The sequence below is a fragment of the Pectinophora gossypiella genome, chromosome 26 (assembly GCF_024362695.1).
Source record: "Pectinophora gossypiella chromosome 26, ilPecGoss1.1, whole genome shotgun sequence".
Classification (NCBI taxonomy): domain Eukaryota; kingdom Metazoa; phylum Arthropoda; class Insecta; order Lepidoptera; family Gelechiidae; genus Pectinophora; species Pectinophora gossypiella.
In genome coordinates, this window is record NC_065429.1 from 5,544,248 (window position 1) to 5,562,272 (window position 18,025).

The 18,025-nt window shown below is 41.4% G+C and overlaps 2 protein-coding genes across 4 annotated transcripts in view; one reads left to right on the forward strand and one right to left on the reverse strand.

Moving 5' to 3' along the window:
* Positions 1 to 18,025, forward strand: part of LOC126378465 (glucose-6-phosphatase catalytic subunit 1) — a 214,899-nt gene that overhangs the window by 103,642 nt on the left and 93,232 nt on the right. The window contains exon 8 of one of the 3 annotated variants that reach the window (XR_007568084.1): positions 13,560 to 13,699. The exons of the other annotated variants lie outside the window; for them this stretch is intronic. The gene's annotated coding sequence lies outside the window, so the exon portion shown is untranslated. Of the gene's footprint in view, positions 1 to 13,559; positions 13,700 to 18,025 lie in introns of those variants that run through there. 3 annotated transcript variants of the gene reach the window in all.
* Positions 1 to 18,025, reverse strand: part of LOC126378352 (diacylglycerol kinase 1) — a 61,495-nt gene that overhangs the window by 24,449 nt on the left and 19,021 nt on the right. The window contains exons 2-3 of the mRNA XM_050026626.1: positions 11,584 to 11,667; positions 9,391 to 9,458 (exon numbers count right to left, since the gene is read on the reverse strand). Coding sequence (XP_049882583.1) covers positions 9,391 to 9,458; positions 11,584 to 11,662 — 147 coding nt within the window. The 5' untranslated portion in view covers positions 11,663 to 11,667. The remainder of the gene's footprint in view (positions 1 to 9,390; positions 9,459 to 11,583; positions 11,668 to 18,025) is intronic.

Sequence of the window (18,025 nt, forward strand, 5' to 3'; positions counted from 1 at the left end):
GATACCTTTCTGATTCGCCCGGGTTATTCATTCAATTACTCATTCTTTCTATAGTTAAGAGCTGTCAATCATCCGTCCCTTTCCTTTTCGGCGGATAAGAAAATGACAGGTATAACTTAAAGTAAAATTAGGAGGTGTCTGCCGGAATCGGGGTCAATATGTAACTGGTTATAAAACCCGGAAGCTGTATCGCTGAGGGAAAGACGTTCAAAAAAAAATATAATTCAAAAATATTCATTTTTCAAAATTGGCTTAGGTACAAAGTTAGCGCTTTTTGACCGTCAAAAAATTAAATTACATATTATGTAACTAGCTGTAAAACTACTACCACATCGGAATCTGTAACGCTGAGGGAAAGACGTGGCCAGAAAACCTCCCAGCACAGGGCCCTAGTCCTACTGTTTCATGTTTTCCTTTCTTTTCTTTTTTTTAATCCAGTTTGTATTACATAATTTATAGACTTAAATACAATGCTATTCCAATTACAGTCGGTGGAAGGAAAGTGAAAAATAAAGAGTTTATGTGACTTTATCACAGAAACAGTGTTTTATGAGCTCCCTGACAGAAGCAGGCCTGTCCACATACGCAGCACGTGGACAGCAGGACGTGGCCAGAAAACCTCTCAGCACAGGGCCCTGCTCCTACTGTTTCATTTTGTTTCATTATGTGTGTAATATGTATGTGCCGCCTCTACTTGCGGTCGGGCTTTATTGCATTCACCGCGACTTATGCTGAGCGAGGTCCTTTTATTCCGGACTCCACCGCAGATGATCGGGCCGTCAGTGCGTTGCATTTAGAATACTTAGTTTTATTATTATTGTTTTTATGATTTTGGTTTGCTTTTCTTTTTGTTTTTGATATTATTTTTTTTGTCTGTGTACTTATTGATTGGTTTCTGTCCTGTGTTAAATGTAATGTACCTGTCTGTCTGTGTCTGTGATGTCCGGAAGTAATAAATGTTTCTTTCTTTCTTTCTTTCATTCCGTGCTCTGCGTTTCGAACGTTAAACAAAAACACGGCCTTCCCGGTTTGTCAGGCGCCCATTCACTTTAACGACCTAGCTAGTGGCTTGGGCCTCCAGGGGTGGAGCGGGGCGCCTTCGGGGCTTAGCCCTGATCAGTGATGTATCGGCCCCAAATGGAACATTCCCGGCATTAAAAAGGCGCAGAACTTATGTAAAAGGAACTTTATTACCTAACCTTTCAGCAGAAGACCAGAGTACAAGAAAGAGAGAGATACAATTATCGTAGGGCTAGGTAGGTAGAGAAACTTCATATGCACAAACACGCACACTTAGACACAAACATATATACAGGCACACGACACACACACACACACACACACATACACACACACACACACACACACACACTGGGCTAACCTTGAAATGTTAGCTGTCACTTTTGAGCATATTTGGTCTTCTTATACCTTGGTCCCGTGATCATGGCACTTGCAACAGTGTTGAATTATCGGGAGTATCATATCCCTGATTAACGTATGTTATATGTATAAATAGTACACACAAAATGCCAAATAAAGCAATTCAAGAGCCACAGAATATAAATAACACTACAACACACTTCATTTAAAAAACAGAACCATTAAATCAAATCAAATCAAATATACTTTATTGCACACAACATACAAAACAAATTAACACAGATGATGATAGATACAGTACAATCTGGCGGCCTTATTGCTAAGCAGCAATTTCTTCCAGGCAACCAGTGGATAGGAAACATTATTACAATTTGGTGCGGGACAGTGCAACATCTTGTATAAAATAATAAATACTATAAATAAAAAAAAACAAATAAAAGTAAAATAAATAAATAAAAATAAAATAACAATTAACAATTTTAAAAAAGGAAAAGAGGAAGTGTGTACGGGTAAATGGGGGTTCCGTGGTGTTCAGGTCTCAGGGTCCTCTCTCTGGTTACATCCCTGCCCCTCGCAAGTCGCATAAAATAGCAATTCCAACTAATAGTAAGTAATGCCAAACGTTTGGTAACCAATCTCAATTATGGGCTCGCTTCGAAACGGCATTCGAACAATAAATAAAATACTTTTTTGTTTGTACTATTTTAGATCGCATTATCAAATCCACGATAGGAATACATACAGGATTTGAAACACCGTACAGTCATGAGCAATATAATGTACCCACTTTAGGACTCTGTCGCACTAACATATTTGACATTTAGTGAGACTTACAGTTCAATTTGTCAAAAAAGTTAATGTGACATGGTACCAAAGTGTATACATATTAATGCTCGTGACCGTACCGAATACTGAAGGGGATGATTCGGGTTATGATTCTGAGTTAATATCAAGTGGAATTTTCCGTCGCAAACTGAAAATTAAATCTAAAAATACAAACCATTTTCAAGAGTTTTGCGACGGAAAATTCCACCTGATAATAACTCAGAATAATGGTTTGAGTCATCCCTAATTAGCAAAGGCTTTTTTTACTACCTCGTTATATAATAAAGTAAAAAATTCGTATTTAAAGAGACAAATACTGAGAATTATTGAGGGCAGAAGAGGCAAGATGATTGGACACCTAATAAGACACGACGAATTTATTAAAAACATTATAGAAGGAAAGCTAGAAGTATGAGGAAGGGGAAGACCAAGAAGAGCTTACATGGAACAGATTAAAGAAAAGGTTAACGTCGTGTCTTATAGGGAAGTCAAGGAATTGGCCTATGATAGACTGGAATGGAAAACGCTACACTGACAAGAGCGTGGCTCTTAAATTGATGATGTTTACTCATTCAACTTAGTCCACACCTAGTTTAAACCTGGACTAAATTATTATAATAACTGCCTGTCTGACCTTCCAACCCGCTAAGGGAAAACCCAATACAAGTTAGATCACATACCTCCGAAAATGCATTTCTTGGGAATGTGGGTTTCCACACGATGTTTTCCTTCACATAATCATTTATGATCCAAACATGAATTCGAAAACAAATTCGACACTATTGGTTTAGGCCTGTGCTGGATTCGAACCTGCCACCTTAAAGTGAGCTTCTATATCTACGTAGTATTATTCTTTGTACTGAAGTGGTATCTAAATAGGTTTCGCGAATTATAATATGGGTTTGATAACATAGTTCATATTTCTTATCATATCGTGTTGATATTTGATTGCCACTTTACTGCATTTGATTTGATTACATTAATATAATTAATAACGCTTAAGCGAAGAATGGGATTGGGCCGGACATGTTTGTCGCATGCGCCCTGAGCGGTAGGCACGGATCGTCACGCATTGGGTGCCTCATGACTCATGACGAGTACAGGCGTCGTGGTAGACCTCGAAAGAGATGGCGTGACGACTTGGACGTTTGCCTGAGGGACTGGCTGGAGTACGCACAGGACTGCGAAAAATGGTAAGAGGAAGGGGAGGCCTTTGCCCAGCAGTGGGATCTTGTAGGCTAGATTAGACATATCATGACATAAGCTCACGACTATATCCCAATTGGGGTAGTCAGAGGTACATCCATCACAAGATGAACTAAGTACCCACGCCTCACCGAGCTTTCTGTTAGACCAACGTGATAGGTGAGCCGTATCGCCGTCTATAATGGTCGAGCCAACTGTGTTAGTGAAAACTGCATTTAGGATAAATTAATAACTCATTGGTGTAAATCTAGTGCCGGGGTTCGAAGCTGGTATACCTTCCACAGGACCACAGTCTCTTCTTCTTTTCTTGTCGATGGCAGACTTATATGGTCGTAAGACCCAGATGCCTTTCAAAAACCCAAATCCCATTGTTTAACTATTGTGTAGGGGTAGACCTAGGATAACATTTATAAAACAAATAAAAGAGAAGGTGCAGGTCGTGTCGTATCGGGAGGTGAAGGTTTTGGCGGGAAGAAGAGAGGAATGGCGGTTACTCCACCGACAAGAGCGCAGCTCTTAAATAGAGAGAGAGAACTATTGTGTCTGGAAATCCGGGCCTTACGAGGATATACCCTCCCAGAAATTGGCTAATGTATAGCATTGTTAGTAGCCAGCATCAAGTCCTTCTTCTATCGTGTGGGCTTTGAGGTGGATTACCAACCTCATCAACCCTGGTGTCAGGGTTATTATTGACCCGCCAAAGGCCCCCTGACATGGCTCATGTAACGACTACTAACTTGCATCAGTGAGTAATAACCGGGACCAACGGCTTAACGTGCTTCTGAACTACGGATCATCTGACTTTCGGACAATCAGGTGATCAGTCTGTAATGTCTTAATCAAACTAGGGATCGTAAACAGTAAATTTTGTGTTAAGTCCCCACCGGGATTCAAACCCGGGACCTCCGGATCGTGAGCCCAACGCTCAACCACTGGACCATGGAGGTCGTTAGCATCAAGTCTATAATAGTCAATATTTTCTTGTTTTATATTTTTTTAGAGCGCGATTTTTTCGTAATCTGCGTTTAGTTTGTAAACTTTTTTTTGAGTACCTACAAAAGGGCAGCCTTATTGCTCAGCCAGCAATCATTTCCAGGCAACTTATCGGTACAGGAAAACAGGATTCCCGGGATGATAAACGCGACAAAACAATATCTGTCTACTCTTAACATATTAAAACTTTTTTATTATGTACCTAGTATGTACTATTATTAGCCATCAGTACAAAAACAACTTTACAGCAAACAATATAAGCCTGAAAATAGCCCAACACAATGCCTTCGCATCTGAAAACGAATGCGTCATAGAATTTTCAAATAAAAACTTTCGATCAAGCGAATGTGGACTTTAACGAAGTAAAACAAAGTGCTAAGTCGAACGGTGGCCATTATTAGGGCCATCGATTGTGAAGAGTTCGTGACGTCATGCGGAAGCGAGAGGGGAGATGTGACGTCACATAGCTCTGTCTCTTTCTTGCAAATGAAGTTGTGAAAACGTTATCTTTGTTTTTAACTAAACGTATACAATACAGCCCATGGCATAAGAAGACCTGGAGTCTGATGTAATAAAACTTACAATTGTAAATTACAATGACAATTTGATGTACATTGCGGAGTTAGTGATCACAAATATTTTGCAGTTTCATATTAGCTACGTAATGAACACCAATTTTCGTTTTGAACGCGAAATTGTCGTTGTAATTTACAATTGTAAGTTTTATTAAACAGGCCCCTGGTATGCACAAAACTGACAGCTAGCATTTTCAAGGTTAGCCCAGCTGACGTCATCCGTACCCTGCGTTGCCATTTCGTAAAAAAAATTACCCACGTCCAATGTTTTTAATTTACTTTACAAGGAAATTTTGTACTTTTAACAAAAGATTTTATGATTTTTGTATACGTGACAAATATTAGTAATTAAATACACATAAACAGCCTATATACGTCCCACTGCTGGGCACAGGCCTCCCCTCGGTCAATCGGAGGGGGTATGGAGCATACTCCACCACGCTGCTCCAATGCGGGTTGGTGGAGGAATTAAATACAGTAATTCACTTAATTTTCAATAATGAAAACAGTTTCAGTTGATGGTAGGGCTGGCAGAGGAAGACCGAGAAGGACTTATGATGACCAAATTGGAGATGTCCTTAGAAAAGGTTCAATACGATCTACTCTGAACCGGCGTGCGTGTATGAAGCGATTGATGAATGTGGAGGAAGCAAGAGAAGTGTGTCAGGATCGAAGCAAATGGAATTCTATAGTCTCTGCTTACCCCGGTGGGAAATAGGCGTGAGTTTATGTATGTATGAAATTCGCGTCCTTGGTATGTTGGAGATACCAATTGAATGGTAACTTACGTCATCAATGGGCTAGCAATGGCGGCTTGTCATAGGATTGAGCATACCTGCGGGCTTAGCACCGTAAGCGCGCGACTCTTTCTCGCCTCGACATGCATCACCCGTCACTCTCTCACAGTACTGCACAGAAAGAGACAGACGATCTCTTCCTCTCTGTCGGGGTAAGAAAGAGTCGCGTGCTTACGGCGCCCGCTGATTGTCCAGAAGTAAGATGATCCATGCTGTAGTGTATTCGTCTCAATATAATTATATAAATAAATATCGGCTCGTTGCCACACACTACGTCTTCACTCCACCCCTGTACATACCCGTACAGTTTACTTTTTAATTGTGGCCACCGCGTAGTGCATTGCCCGAGACGACAGAATATATATGTGAATCGATTATATCGATTCAAGTATTTTATAATATATTACATATGCCTGCAGTGGGACACTGGGTGTTACTAATAATAATTACATATTTATTTATATATTTAATTATACCTACGTGTATTACAATAAGATGTGTTTATGTACTTATGTAAACACTACACATGCTTCGGAAGGCGTTAAGCTGTTGGTCCCGGTAACTACTTACTGATGTAAATAAGTAGTCGTAAGATGAGTAATGTCAGGGGCCTTTGGCGGCTCAATAGTAACTCTGAGACCAGGGTTCATGGGGTTGGTAATCCACCTCACAACCCACACGATAGAAGAACAAGGCTGTCCCCCAAAGCTTTCGTTGCGTCACTAACACCTTATATGTAGGTATGTATGTACTTTTAGATTGGGGCAGAGTCATACATACATACGTAGATACATATAGAACGGCCATGAATACAGATTGCTTATTGGGCTTTGACGGTTCCAATATTATGGTTTATTATGTCATAAAGTGAGGAGCTCGGTGGCGCAGCGGTTAACGCGCTCGGTCTGCGATTGTTGAAGTTAAGCAACTTTCGCAAAGGCCGGTCATAGGATGGGTGACCACAGAAAAAAAAAAACATCTCGAGCTTCTTTCGAAGCACGTTAAGCCGTTGGTCCCGGCTGCATTAGCAGTCGTTAATAACCATCAATCCGCACTGGGCCCGCGTGATGGTTTAAGGCCCGATCTCCCTATCCATCCATAGGGATGGCCCGTGCGCCAGCAGTGGGGACGTTAATGGGCTGGTGATGATGATGTCATGAAATAGAACACCACTTATTTACCCACCCGTCGCTGAGGTCTGTAGCCACAACCGTGACCGTATGTGGCCGCGGTGTGGTCGTGGTGTCGTGCGCATCATCATCATCAGCCCATTAACGTCCCCACTGCTGGGGCACGGGCCTTCCCTATGGATGGATAGGGAGATCGGGCCTTAAATCATCACGCGGGCCCAGTGCAGATTGATGGTTATTAACGACTGCTAATGCAGCCGGGACCAACGGCTTAACATGCCTTCCGAAGCACGGAGGAGCTCGAGATGATTTTTTTTTGTGCTCACCCATCCTATGACCGGCCTTTGCGAAAGTTGCTTAACTTCAACAATCGCAGAGCGAGCGCGTTTACCGCTGCGCCACCGAGCTCCTCAAAGGGTGTGGTGCCCAGTTGTCTCTCAAATGAGGTGTCCCGGTTCGATGCCCGATACCGAACTTGCACTAATGGGTTATTTATAGCTGACTATCGACACAGCTGTGGTTCACTAACACAGTTAGCTCGACCATTATAGACGGCGATACGACTCACCTATCACGTTGGTCTAACAGAAAGCTCGGTGAGGTGTGGTACTTACTTCATCTTCATCACACAATGTGATATTTACAGTCGTACGGCTAATCTACCACGATGGTCGATTACCCCACTGATCAATCAAATATTTTTTAACCCCGCCGGTATGGCCAACGATATCCCTCAGCGCTTATCGCTATCGGCTCACTAAAGTCGATTAATTCTTTCAAATATTCTTCCTCTCGGACGACGCCCTGAGCCGAGATCGCGCCCAACTGGGCAACCTCAGGCCTAATGTCTTAAATTTTGTACCGGGTGAGAGCCCTCGGCTCTCCAAAATTTGTCCGGCCAAGTAGTTAATGCGATCTGCGGCAAATCTACAATAAGTCAAAAAAAAATAAAAGCAGTTGCTAACGGACGTATCAGTATTTTTTTGCTACAACTGATTTTTTACTGTCTTATTGAAAATTGCAAAAAGTGCAAATCAGTTTCGCCAAAAAATGCAGATACGTCAATTCGCAATATTAGCGACGGAGTGTCAACCAACACTCATCACGAAATATCCGAATTTGAGGGAAGAAGTTTTGCGGAATCCGACCCCTTAAAGAAGTTTTTTTTTTTATAACACACTTATACACTATCATTACAGGTGATCCCCAATGCGATAGTGAAGAACATAACTAGTTAAAGGGGGTGGCAAATAATAATAATATAAAAATACTTTATTGCACACAAATTTACAAAACATTACAAACACACATACAACATACATTTTAGTAAAGTTTGTATGAAGCTGCTATATTTAATAGTAGGCTTTCCAAATTAGTAGAAAATACTCATTCATCATCTCCCTAGCATTGTCTAGCTTTTCCCACGATCCGCTTACCTAAACTGAAGATTTGACAGGTCCGGTTTCATACAGAAGCGACTGCCTGTCTGACCTTTCAACCCACGAAGGGAAAACCAGCCCAATACAGGTTAAGTCACATACGAAAATGCATTTGCAACCACATAATATAAACTAAAAGCCTTACATGACAGTGGCTCTGCCAACCATCCGACTTCTCCGTTGCCAAGGGAATTCACACCATGAGAGTGATAAACCCTTCTTCTCATCATCATCATCATCATCAGCCCATTAACGTCCCCACTGCTGGGGCACGGGCCTTCCCTATGGATGGATAGGGAGATCGGGCCTTAAACCACTGGATTGGTGGTTATTAACGACTGCTAATACAGCCGGGACCAACGGCTTAACGTGCCTTCCGAAGCACGGAGGAGCTCGAGATGAAAACTTTTTTTTTGTGGTCACCCATCCTATGACCATCCTTTGCGAAAGTTGCTTAACTTCAACAATCGCAGACCGAGCGCGTTTACCGCTGCGCCACCGAGCTCCTCAACCCTTCTTCCCAACCCTTCTTCTCACATCCAAATAATTTTTAATTTGCATTATTTTTTTTAAAACTACGCTTTCATTGTGAAAGGGGGGGTGTTTGTTTGTATGGAATTTATTTTATTTTCAAAGCTATCGACTCCAAACTAACAATATACTACCCGAGCGAAGCCAGGGCGGGTCGCACATATATAAAGTAATCTTCTATATAGGTCATGTAAATATCACTAGGTCGACCCTATTCCATTGAAAAGTGAACGTTAACAAGTGGACAATTAAGCCGAGAATCCTCCAAGACCCTCTTTCCTTGTTTACTAAGATTGAGATCCGCTAACTACATACACATAGGTAACTGACGTCACCACGAGTTGGTCTAACAGAAAGCTCGGTGAGGTGTTTCTTTTTTTTGGATTCTGCTCCGCAGCACCCAAATCCTCACCCAAATGCCCGGTGCGGTGGTACCCACCTCGCGGGGCACCGCCCTAGGGCCGCCACTGGACGACAGTTCCAAAAATTAAATAAATAAAATATTCCAACTTACCCCATCCGGGCTCTGCTTTTTGACGTCACAAAACTCTTTGAGCACATTTTGAAGTTTTTTCGTTGAGTCTGTAAAAGGAAAAGGGATATTAAAAACACGTAGGACATCAGCCATAGGTTGCCTGGAAGAAATAGTCACTTTAGCAATAAGATCGCCTCTTGTACGTTTGTTTAACTTGTAATCCTGTGTCATAATAATATTATGTTCATTTTGTGCAATAATGAATTGTATATCACTACATAGTATAAAACAAAGTCGCTTTTTCTGTCCCTTTATCCCTATGTACGCTTAAATCTTTAAAACTTCGCAACGGATTTTATTGTGGTTTTTTTCATAGATAGATTGATTCAAGACGATGGTTTATATGTATAATAACATCCATTAAATAGTGGGGCAATACAGTTATTTTTGAGGTTTTTAATATGATGTCGTAAGTATATTTTTTTTCAACATTGCACCCGAGCATTGCATAGGACCTCCGAACGCTCAAGCACTAGACCTCATCTTGTAAATAACCATCATTATAGGTACAGCTTAGGCCATCTGTCGGTTTTTACGACACGCACGTAACAATAAGCAGGTGAACGTGTTCGGTTTCAATTCACTTCCCGTCCATAATAGGAAAGTTATTATTAAATTAAATTAATGTTTAATTTGCTAATCGGTCCCTCCCCTGGCACTCTGGTATCATGTCCAATTACTTAATGCCACACAGTTAGCAGAGGGTAGGTAGTAGGTATACAAGATGTTAGTGACATCGTAACAAAACTATGAAGATATCAAATACATAAACAAGCGGCAAAGAAAGAGGGTAGACAGATAATGTCTACCCGTAGAAATTTATGGATCTCCACTCCAATCTCATCAGTCATCCCGTGATCATGGCACTTGCAAGTGTCGAAATATCGGGAGTCTCATATCCCTACTTTAAAAGCAGTAAGAACCTGTTATTATGTGTTTTAATTAAAACTATGAAGGATGATTCAGACCATGATTCTGAGTCGCGTCAGAGCCTTCAGCGCTCCCCATTTATCGGGTGAGAGCCTTCAGCGCTCCCCATTTATCAGTCGGATGAGAGCCTTCAGCGCTCCCCATTTGTCCGGCCAAGTAGTTAATGCCATCTGCGGCAAATTTACAATAAACCACGTCAAAAAAAAATGATTCTGAGTCGATATCAAGTGGAAACTTCCGCCGCAAAAGTATGGAAAGGAAAATAATTTAAAAATACACTAGAATTTTCCGACAGGAAATCCCACTTAATATCAACTCAGAAGCATGGTCTGAATCATCCCCCTTAGTATTCGTTACGATGTCGCTAACAACCTGTATACATAAAATATGCATACATATGTGCAGTTACTAGTTACCCATACAAATTAGTTCAAATTAGCTTCCAAACGTTTTTTCGATTCTGCTCCGCACCACCCAAATCCCCTGGTAGTTGCGGCTTCCGAGTACATTCCGCTTAGGGACGGTACTGAAAAGTATCGGCGCCCGAAGGACGTAATATACGATCCCGACGACCCGATTACTCTAGCCATAGAGGCAGCTAATCAGCTCACGACACCAAACACTTCAGAGCCCCGATATCGAACCCGCCGGCGTGGTCGACGATTTCCCTCATTCAGCGCTTATCGCTATCGACCCACTAGGGTCGATTAATTCTTTCAAATATTTTTCCTCTCAGACGACGCCCTGAGCCGAGGTTCGCGCCCAACTGGGCACCCTCAGGCCTGTTGTCTTAAACGTTGTACCGGGTGAGAGCCTTCAGCGCTCCCCATTTGTCCGGCCAAGTAGTTAATGCCATCTGCGGCAAATCTACAATAAGTCACGTAAAAAAAAAAAAGTTACCCATACAATACAAAATTATATGATGATAAAATGCTCTGGTAAGATCCTTCGTGGTCTAGTGCTTAGAGCGTTGCGCTCACGATGTAGACGTCCGGGTTCGATTCCCGATGGGAACATCGTCGAAATCACTTTGTGAGACTGTCCTTTGTTTGGTAACGACATTGCAGGCTTGAATCACATGACTGACCGAAAAAGTAAGATGATTCCGTGCTTCGGCGAGCACGATAAGCTGTTGGTCGCTGCATGCTGTTAGCAGTAAAAACCTCCGCAGTGGAGCATCGTAGGCGATGGTGATGATGTAAGTTATTAAGATACGGTACTCTCCGTAGCAAAGATACTTACACGAGGCTAACTCCTGTAACTGCTGGAACTCCGCTGGAGAAAGCTTGTCCCACTGAAACCCGGTGTTGGAGTTTGTCATCCCCACTGGAACAAAAAAAAGAACATTATGCTCCATACCCCTCCGGTTGATGGAAGCCTGTGCCCAGCAGTGGGACGTATTAGGTTGTTTATGACTGTGTATGTTTTAACCTTACCTATTCATTAACTAGAATCTAACCGTAATAGGGTGACCAGAGCAAGGGTAGGAGAGGGGTTGGTAGAGAGGGGAAGGGGGGGTCGGCATTAATACCATGTTAAGTGCATAAAAGTATGAATTTCTGCAGTAGTTTTTGGCGGATGAGACGTTCGTTATGTAAAAATTGACGATCCAAAATGTAACTATGTTTATTTAATTTATTTTCTTTATTAAGTATATTGAGGAGCAAGTATTGAGGAGCTCGGTGGCGCAGCGGTAAACGCGCTCGGTCTGCGATTGTTGAAGTTAAGCAACTTTCGCAAAGGCCGGTCATAGGATGGGTGACCACAAAAAAGTTTTCATCTCGAGCTCCTCCGTGCTTCGGAAGGCACGTTAAGCCGTTGGTCCCGGCTGCATTAGCAGTCGTTAATAACCATCAATCCGCACTGGGCCCACGTGGTGGTTTAAGGCCCGATCTCCCTATCCATCCATAGGGAAGGCCCGTGCCCCAGCAGTGGGGACGTTAATGGGCTGGTGATGATGATATAGGTAGTTACAATGTGCAACTTCATCATTAAGCAATTCTTCCCGCCATTTGGACGCTAATGCCTTTTTGGGAACATTTTCGTGAGCGACTCACCACTGATCATGTCCATATTTCACCATAATATCGAATGTCGGTCCGATGGTCATCCATCATCATTTTGCGTGGAAATTTTGACACATCAATAAGGTTGCTTATCTTTGACGGTATGTCGGGCCAGGAGCGAAACCAGAGGTCTATGTGCATTAAAAAGAAATCATCTTTATTTTTTTTACTGTTACTGGTTTATCTGTGGCCGCTTTTTCATGCCAAAAGTCGTTCGAGTTTCAGTAAATAGGTTCGGGCCTAGCACCGTAAGCACGTGACTCTCTCGCCGCGACAGAGATCGTCTGTCTCTTTCTGTGCAGTACTGTGAGAGAGTGACGGGTGACGTATGTCGAGGCGAGAGAGTCGCGCGCTTACGGTGCCAAGCCCGCAGGTTGTTATCGACTGTTAGGGTTCGTAATGTTTATTTTATTATTATCAGATAATATAACTTAATAACAGACGGAATAAAGTCGTGAATCTGTGCCGCGACTTTATTATTTCTAATTTAGAACTGGTATACTATTTCTTTTGTTTTTATTTTTGATTTCTTCTTTTTCGAACGGGAACGTTTTCCCGCCTTTTTGAAAGGCGATGGCGGGAATTTTGTTCGGTTGCGGCAATCTGCTATGAAGAGTTGGAGAATTGGGTCGTGTACTAGGTTCAAGATAAATTATGAAATTCTGATTACTAAATAAAGACACATCTAAAACTAACGAAAAACATTTTCTTTTTTCTATTAAACTTATTTATGAATTTTAATCAAGAAAAACGTAATAATAAGTCCGACATTTTGTCACGTTTTTCTATGACGTCACAGAGTGCTTTTTCATACAAATTCCATAGTAATTTCGTGTTTTGACGTTTAGTAAAAAGTAACTGATTTGACTAGTTGGAAACTAGCCTATTAACATTGTTTATGAAAATATAACATTATTCAAGAGAATTGCTGAATTTATTGTTTGATTAGGAGCACCTCCCCACCTGAGAGCAGTATTATCACGTGACATCGTAAATCAGTGTAGTTATTAAGTATTAGCCCATAGTTTCTTAATTTTATTTATTTGGGAAATTTACAGCGTCTTAATAGTATTACAAAAACTCATCATCATCATCAGCCCATTATCGTCCCCACTGCTGGGGCACGGGCCTTCCCTATGGATAGATAGGGAGATCGGGCCTTAAACCACCACGCGGGCCCAGTACGGATTGGTGGTTATTAACGACTGCTAATGCAGCCGGGACCAACGGCTTAACGTGCCTTCCGAAGCACGGAGGAGCTCGAGATGAAAACTTTTTTTTTTGTGGTCACCCATCCTATGACCTATATACAATTTATATTACAAAAACTAAAGTATATAAATTGGAAGGCCATTACAAACTTCCACATACAATTATAAATGTAAACAGTTTTAGCAAAGAACGGAAGATGCGCCGTATATCGATGCATCAGTATGCATAAATTGTGTTTATGTGTGTGTGTGTGTGTGTGTGCGTGAGTGCGTGCGTGCGTGCGTGCGTGCGTGCGTGCGTGCGTGTGTGCGTGCGTGCGTGCGTGTGTGCGTGCGTGCGTGCGTGCTTGTTTGTGTGTGTGTGAAAGACAGCGATGACCCCCCCAGCCCTCCGATTAGTTATAAGTTTGTTTATTTTACGTTGTTGTGAGTGGGGGCATGAATTAAATATGATTTTCTAACAGTTTTAGTCAGTCTTGACCGATGGGGCTGGCATAACAAAATTTATTAAAAGCCCTTAAGTAAATAAAAGACTAAAAAAACAAAATATGATTGTGTATACTGGTGCTAATTCCTGTAAACACCATCTAATTTTATTTTAAATTATACCTGTCATATTCTTATCCGCCGAAAAGGAAAGGGACGGGTAATCGACAAGCATAAAATTTATGGAACACACGTGAATTTTAAGCACAAATCTAAAACAGCCGTCTAAAAATTTTACATTGGCCTAGTAACCCGACATTATGTTGACAGCACACGTCAAACGGTTTGCATACCAGCGAGATACCTCTTTAATTCGCCCGGGTTATTCATTTACTCATTCTTCCTAAAATTAAGAGCTGTCAATCGGATGATTGACAGTCCCTACACAAACTGACAAATGTGCTTAAAATTGACGTGTGTTCCATAAATTTTATGCTTGTCGATTACCCGTCCCTCTCCTTTTCGGCGGATAAGAAAATGATAGGTATAACTTAAAGTAAAATTAGGAGGCGTCTGCAGGAATCGGGGCCAGTGTCCGCGATGATCCCCGCTCCGTCCCTGTGTCCATACCACTAGAATGCTACTCACGTCCCACGGTATACATAACACACATACGAACCACGCCTGTAATCCCTACAGGTATGGGCAGAATCGCAACTCGCAAGGAGACACACTTTACAAAAAAGGTTATTAGATACATATGCATGTATCTAAATTCACGCCCGTATGTATGTATGTATGTAAATTCACGCCCGTAATCCCTAATGGGGTGGGCAGAGCCACAAGTAATCAAAGACAACTTGCAGCCACTGTTGATACGATGTAAAAAAAAAAGGTTATTAACTTTACAAAAAATGTTATTATAAAGTTAGTGATTATTTAGAAGATATGAATGCAAGGGATTAACTGTCTGAGAACTGATATTAGGCAGCGAAATTACTCAATTGTATACCAATATTTTATGTTTATTTTTTTTAAAGATCGTCTAGGGCCCTGTGCCGAGGTTTTTCTTGCAGCTTCTTTTCCCCGGCTATACAGGTTGTGAGAAGCTGCAGTAGTTTTAGGCGGGTGAGACGTTCGTTATGTAAAATTGACGATTCAAAGTGTAACTATGTTAACTACTGAATAAAGATATTTTTGAATTTGAATAGTTTCTTACGTTTGCTAGTATGATACTGTGTGGTGGACACAGGGCTTTAGGCGACGAAATAATAGGTTCGTATGCCTAAAATAGAACATACTTAATATAGAGCACATACCAGGCTCTGCTCGTGTTTCTCTTAAACCCGTAATCTTCTTTTATAAGGTCTGGGAAGATATGAAATTCCTTCGCGAGCGGTCCAATATACGAGCGGACGAGATAAATTATTTTAGAAATAGAAATAGAAATGTTTTATTGCGACCATATTGTTTTATTGCTTTTGTTTTATTGTGAGGTGTGGGTAGTCGTTACATGAGCCATGTCAGGGGCCTTTGGCGGCTCAATAGTAACCCTGACACCAGTGTTGATGAGGTTAGTAATCCACCTCACAACCCACACGGTAGAAGAAGATTGATGGTTATTAACGACTGCTAATGCAGCCGGGACCAACGGCTTAACGTGCCTTCCGAAGCACGGAGGAACTCGAGATAAAAACTTTTTTTTTTGGTCACCCATCCTATGACCGGCCTTTGCGAAAGTTGCTTCAACAATCGCAGACCGAGCACGTTTACCGCTGCGCCACCGAGCTCCTCAATCCTATGCATTCATATCTTCTAAATAACCACTAACTTACAAGCACAAGCTCTACGATTTCTTGTGAATAAGTCTTTGATTTGGACCACGCGAAGACATTTGCACTTAGCTATACCGATCCCTACTGTAGGGTCAGCGAAGAGTAGCCGAGAGATCCCAGCCCTGTTGCCTTAAATTTTGTACCGGGTGAAAGCCCTCAGCGCTTTCTATTTTTCGATAAACACATTGGGATGGGTGGAATATGTAATTGTGCCTGGGTATAAAAAAGGGTCATCATTTATACCCAAAAACAAAGATAAAAGATGCGTCTATTATCCATGATAGAAGGTTGAACGAAGGAAAATCTGTACAGCGCCGTTTTTGAGGAACGTAGCCTGACATAATTATATCGTCAGAATCGATAAAATGACCGTGACAAAGTTTTACCACGTTGCGCATGGTAGCCGTACTGGTAAGAACGTGAGTTTTGTACGGACCATCCGGGGTGTGTCTCTAGATACGAGTAGATAGATCTCTCTCTCTTTATTTAAGAGCTGCGCTCTTGTCGGTGGAGTTGTTTGTTTGTTTAAAAATATCTTTATTCATAGAAAGTAAGGTATACAAATAGTTTAGATCTAGTACTAGCCTAGAATAAACAGATAAATGAGACTTACATATGTTTTGCAGGTTGTAAACACCTTTATAACACATTTCAGCACTAAACATACACTATTTTTATATCATAAAACATGCTTGTTACGTAGAATAAATTACGTTGGTAGATTTAATAAGGTATTGTGGACACTTAGCACTGAGTACACATTGTAGAATTATGAATTAATTGGAGAAATAACATTGTTAAGTAATAAAATATAAATTATATAAATAAAAACAAGGTAGCAATTAAAATATGGTCAGCGCACGGAACAAAACAACGGACCGAACCGGTCACTACGCGCAGAGCCAATAGTGTCGGTGGAGTAATCGCCTTCAATACTCCATAGAGAGGGCGTGTAGAACGGTGGTTGCCCCAATCGCCTTCCGTTCCGCAGTACACCGACCAATTTCTCAATCGGTGATGTTCTAGCTAGAGCCCTACCAGAATCCATTTCCTCGGCCTCCAACCAGTACTGATACCGCTGCTGCCCGTCATCAGGGGTGCGCTTTTGAAGTAGCGGCGCCTACTCGCTACGTCACAAGATCGTCATAGAACCTAAGTAGCATTTTATAGGTTAGCCCGTCCCAGTGAGCTACCCACTACAAAAACACAGCGACAGGATAGATAAAATACTTTATTGAGCACAATGGACACAAAGTACAGAGATCAGGACAGCATATACAGGGTGTTACTGACATCGTAACGAAAACTTTGAGCGGTGATTGAGGCCATGATTCTGAGATGGTATCAAGTGGAATTTTCCGTCGCAAAAGTATGGAACGAAAAAGACACAAAAATTTTCATGAATATTCAGACAGAAAATTCCACTTGATATCAACTCAGAATCATGGTCTGAACCATCCCCCTCAGTATTCGTTACGTTGTCACTAATACCTATACCTACTACTATGGCTACTGTATGTACTTGTGTGGGGTGTAAGTGACATCGTAACGAATACTGAGGGGGATGATTCAGCTGATTATTCTGAATTAATATCAAGTGGAATTTTCCATCGCAAAAGTATAGAATTGAAAATAATTTTAAAAAACTAAAAAAAACATGAATTTTGCGACGAAAAATTCAACCTGATATTAACTCAGAATCATGGTCTGAATCATCCCCCTGAGTATTCGTTACGATGTCACTAACACCCGTATAGAAAAGCACAACAGGCTCTAGGTTGGTGCTGACCCTAAACCTTGTGTTTAGTTCTCGCATTCTCTCTTTAGATTTACGACCCTCGTAATGAGAAACGGGCCTTCGCGTTAAGATATCTTTACAGGGTATATAGAGCACTCCTGAATAGAATTACATTGCTACTTATATTGCTTCTCTTTATTTTGATCAGAATAATAATGGGTGGATGGACAGACAAATACTGAGAATTACTGAGGACAGAAGAGGCATGATTGGACACCTAATAAAACACGACGAATTTATTAAAAACATCATAGAAGGAAAGAGAGGAATTGGAAGACCAAGAGAGCTTACATGGAACATATTAAAGAAAAGGTTAACGTCGTGTCTTATAGGGAAGTCAAGGAATTG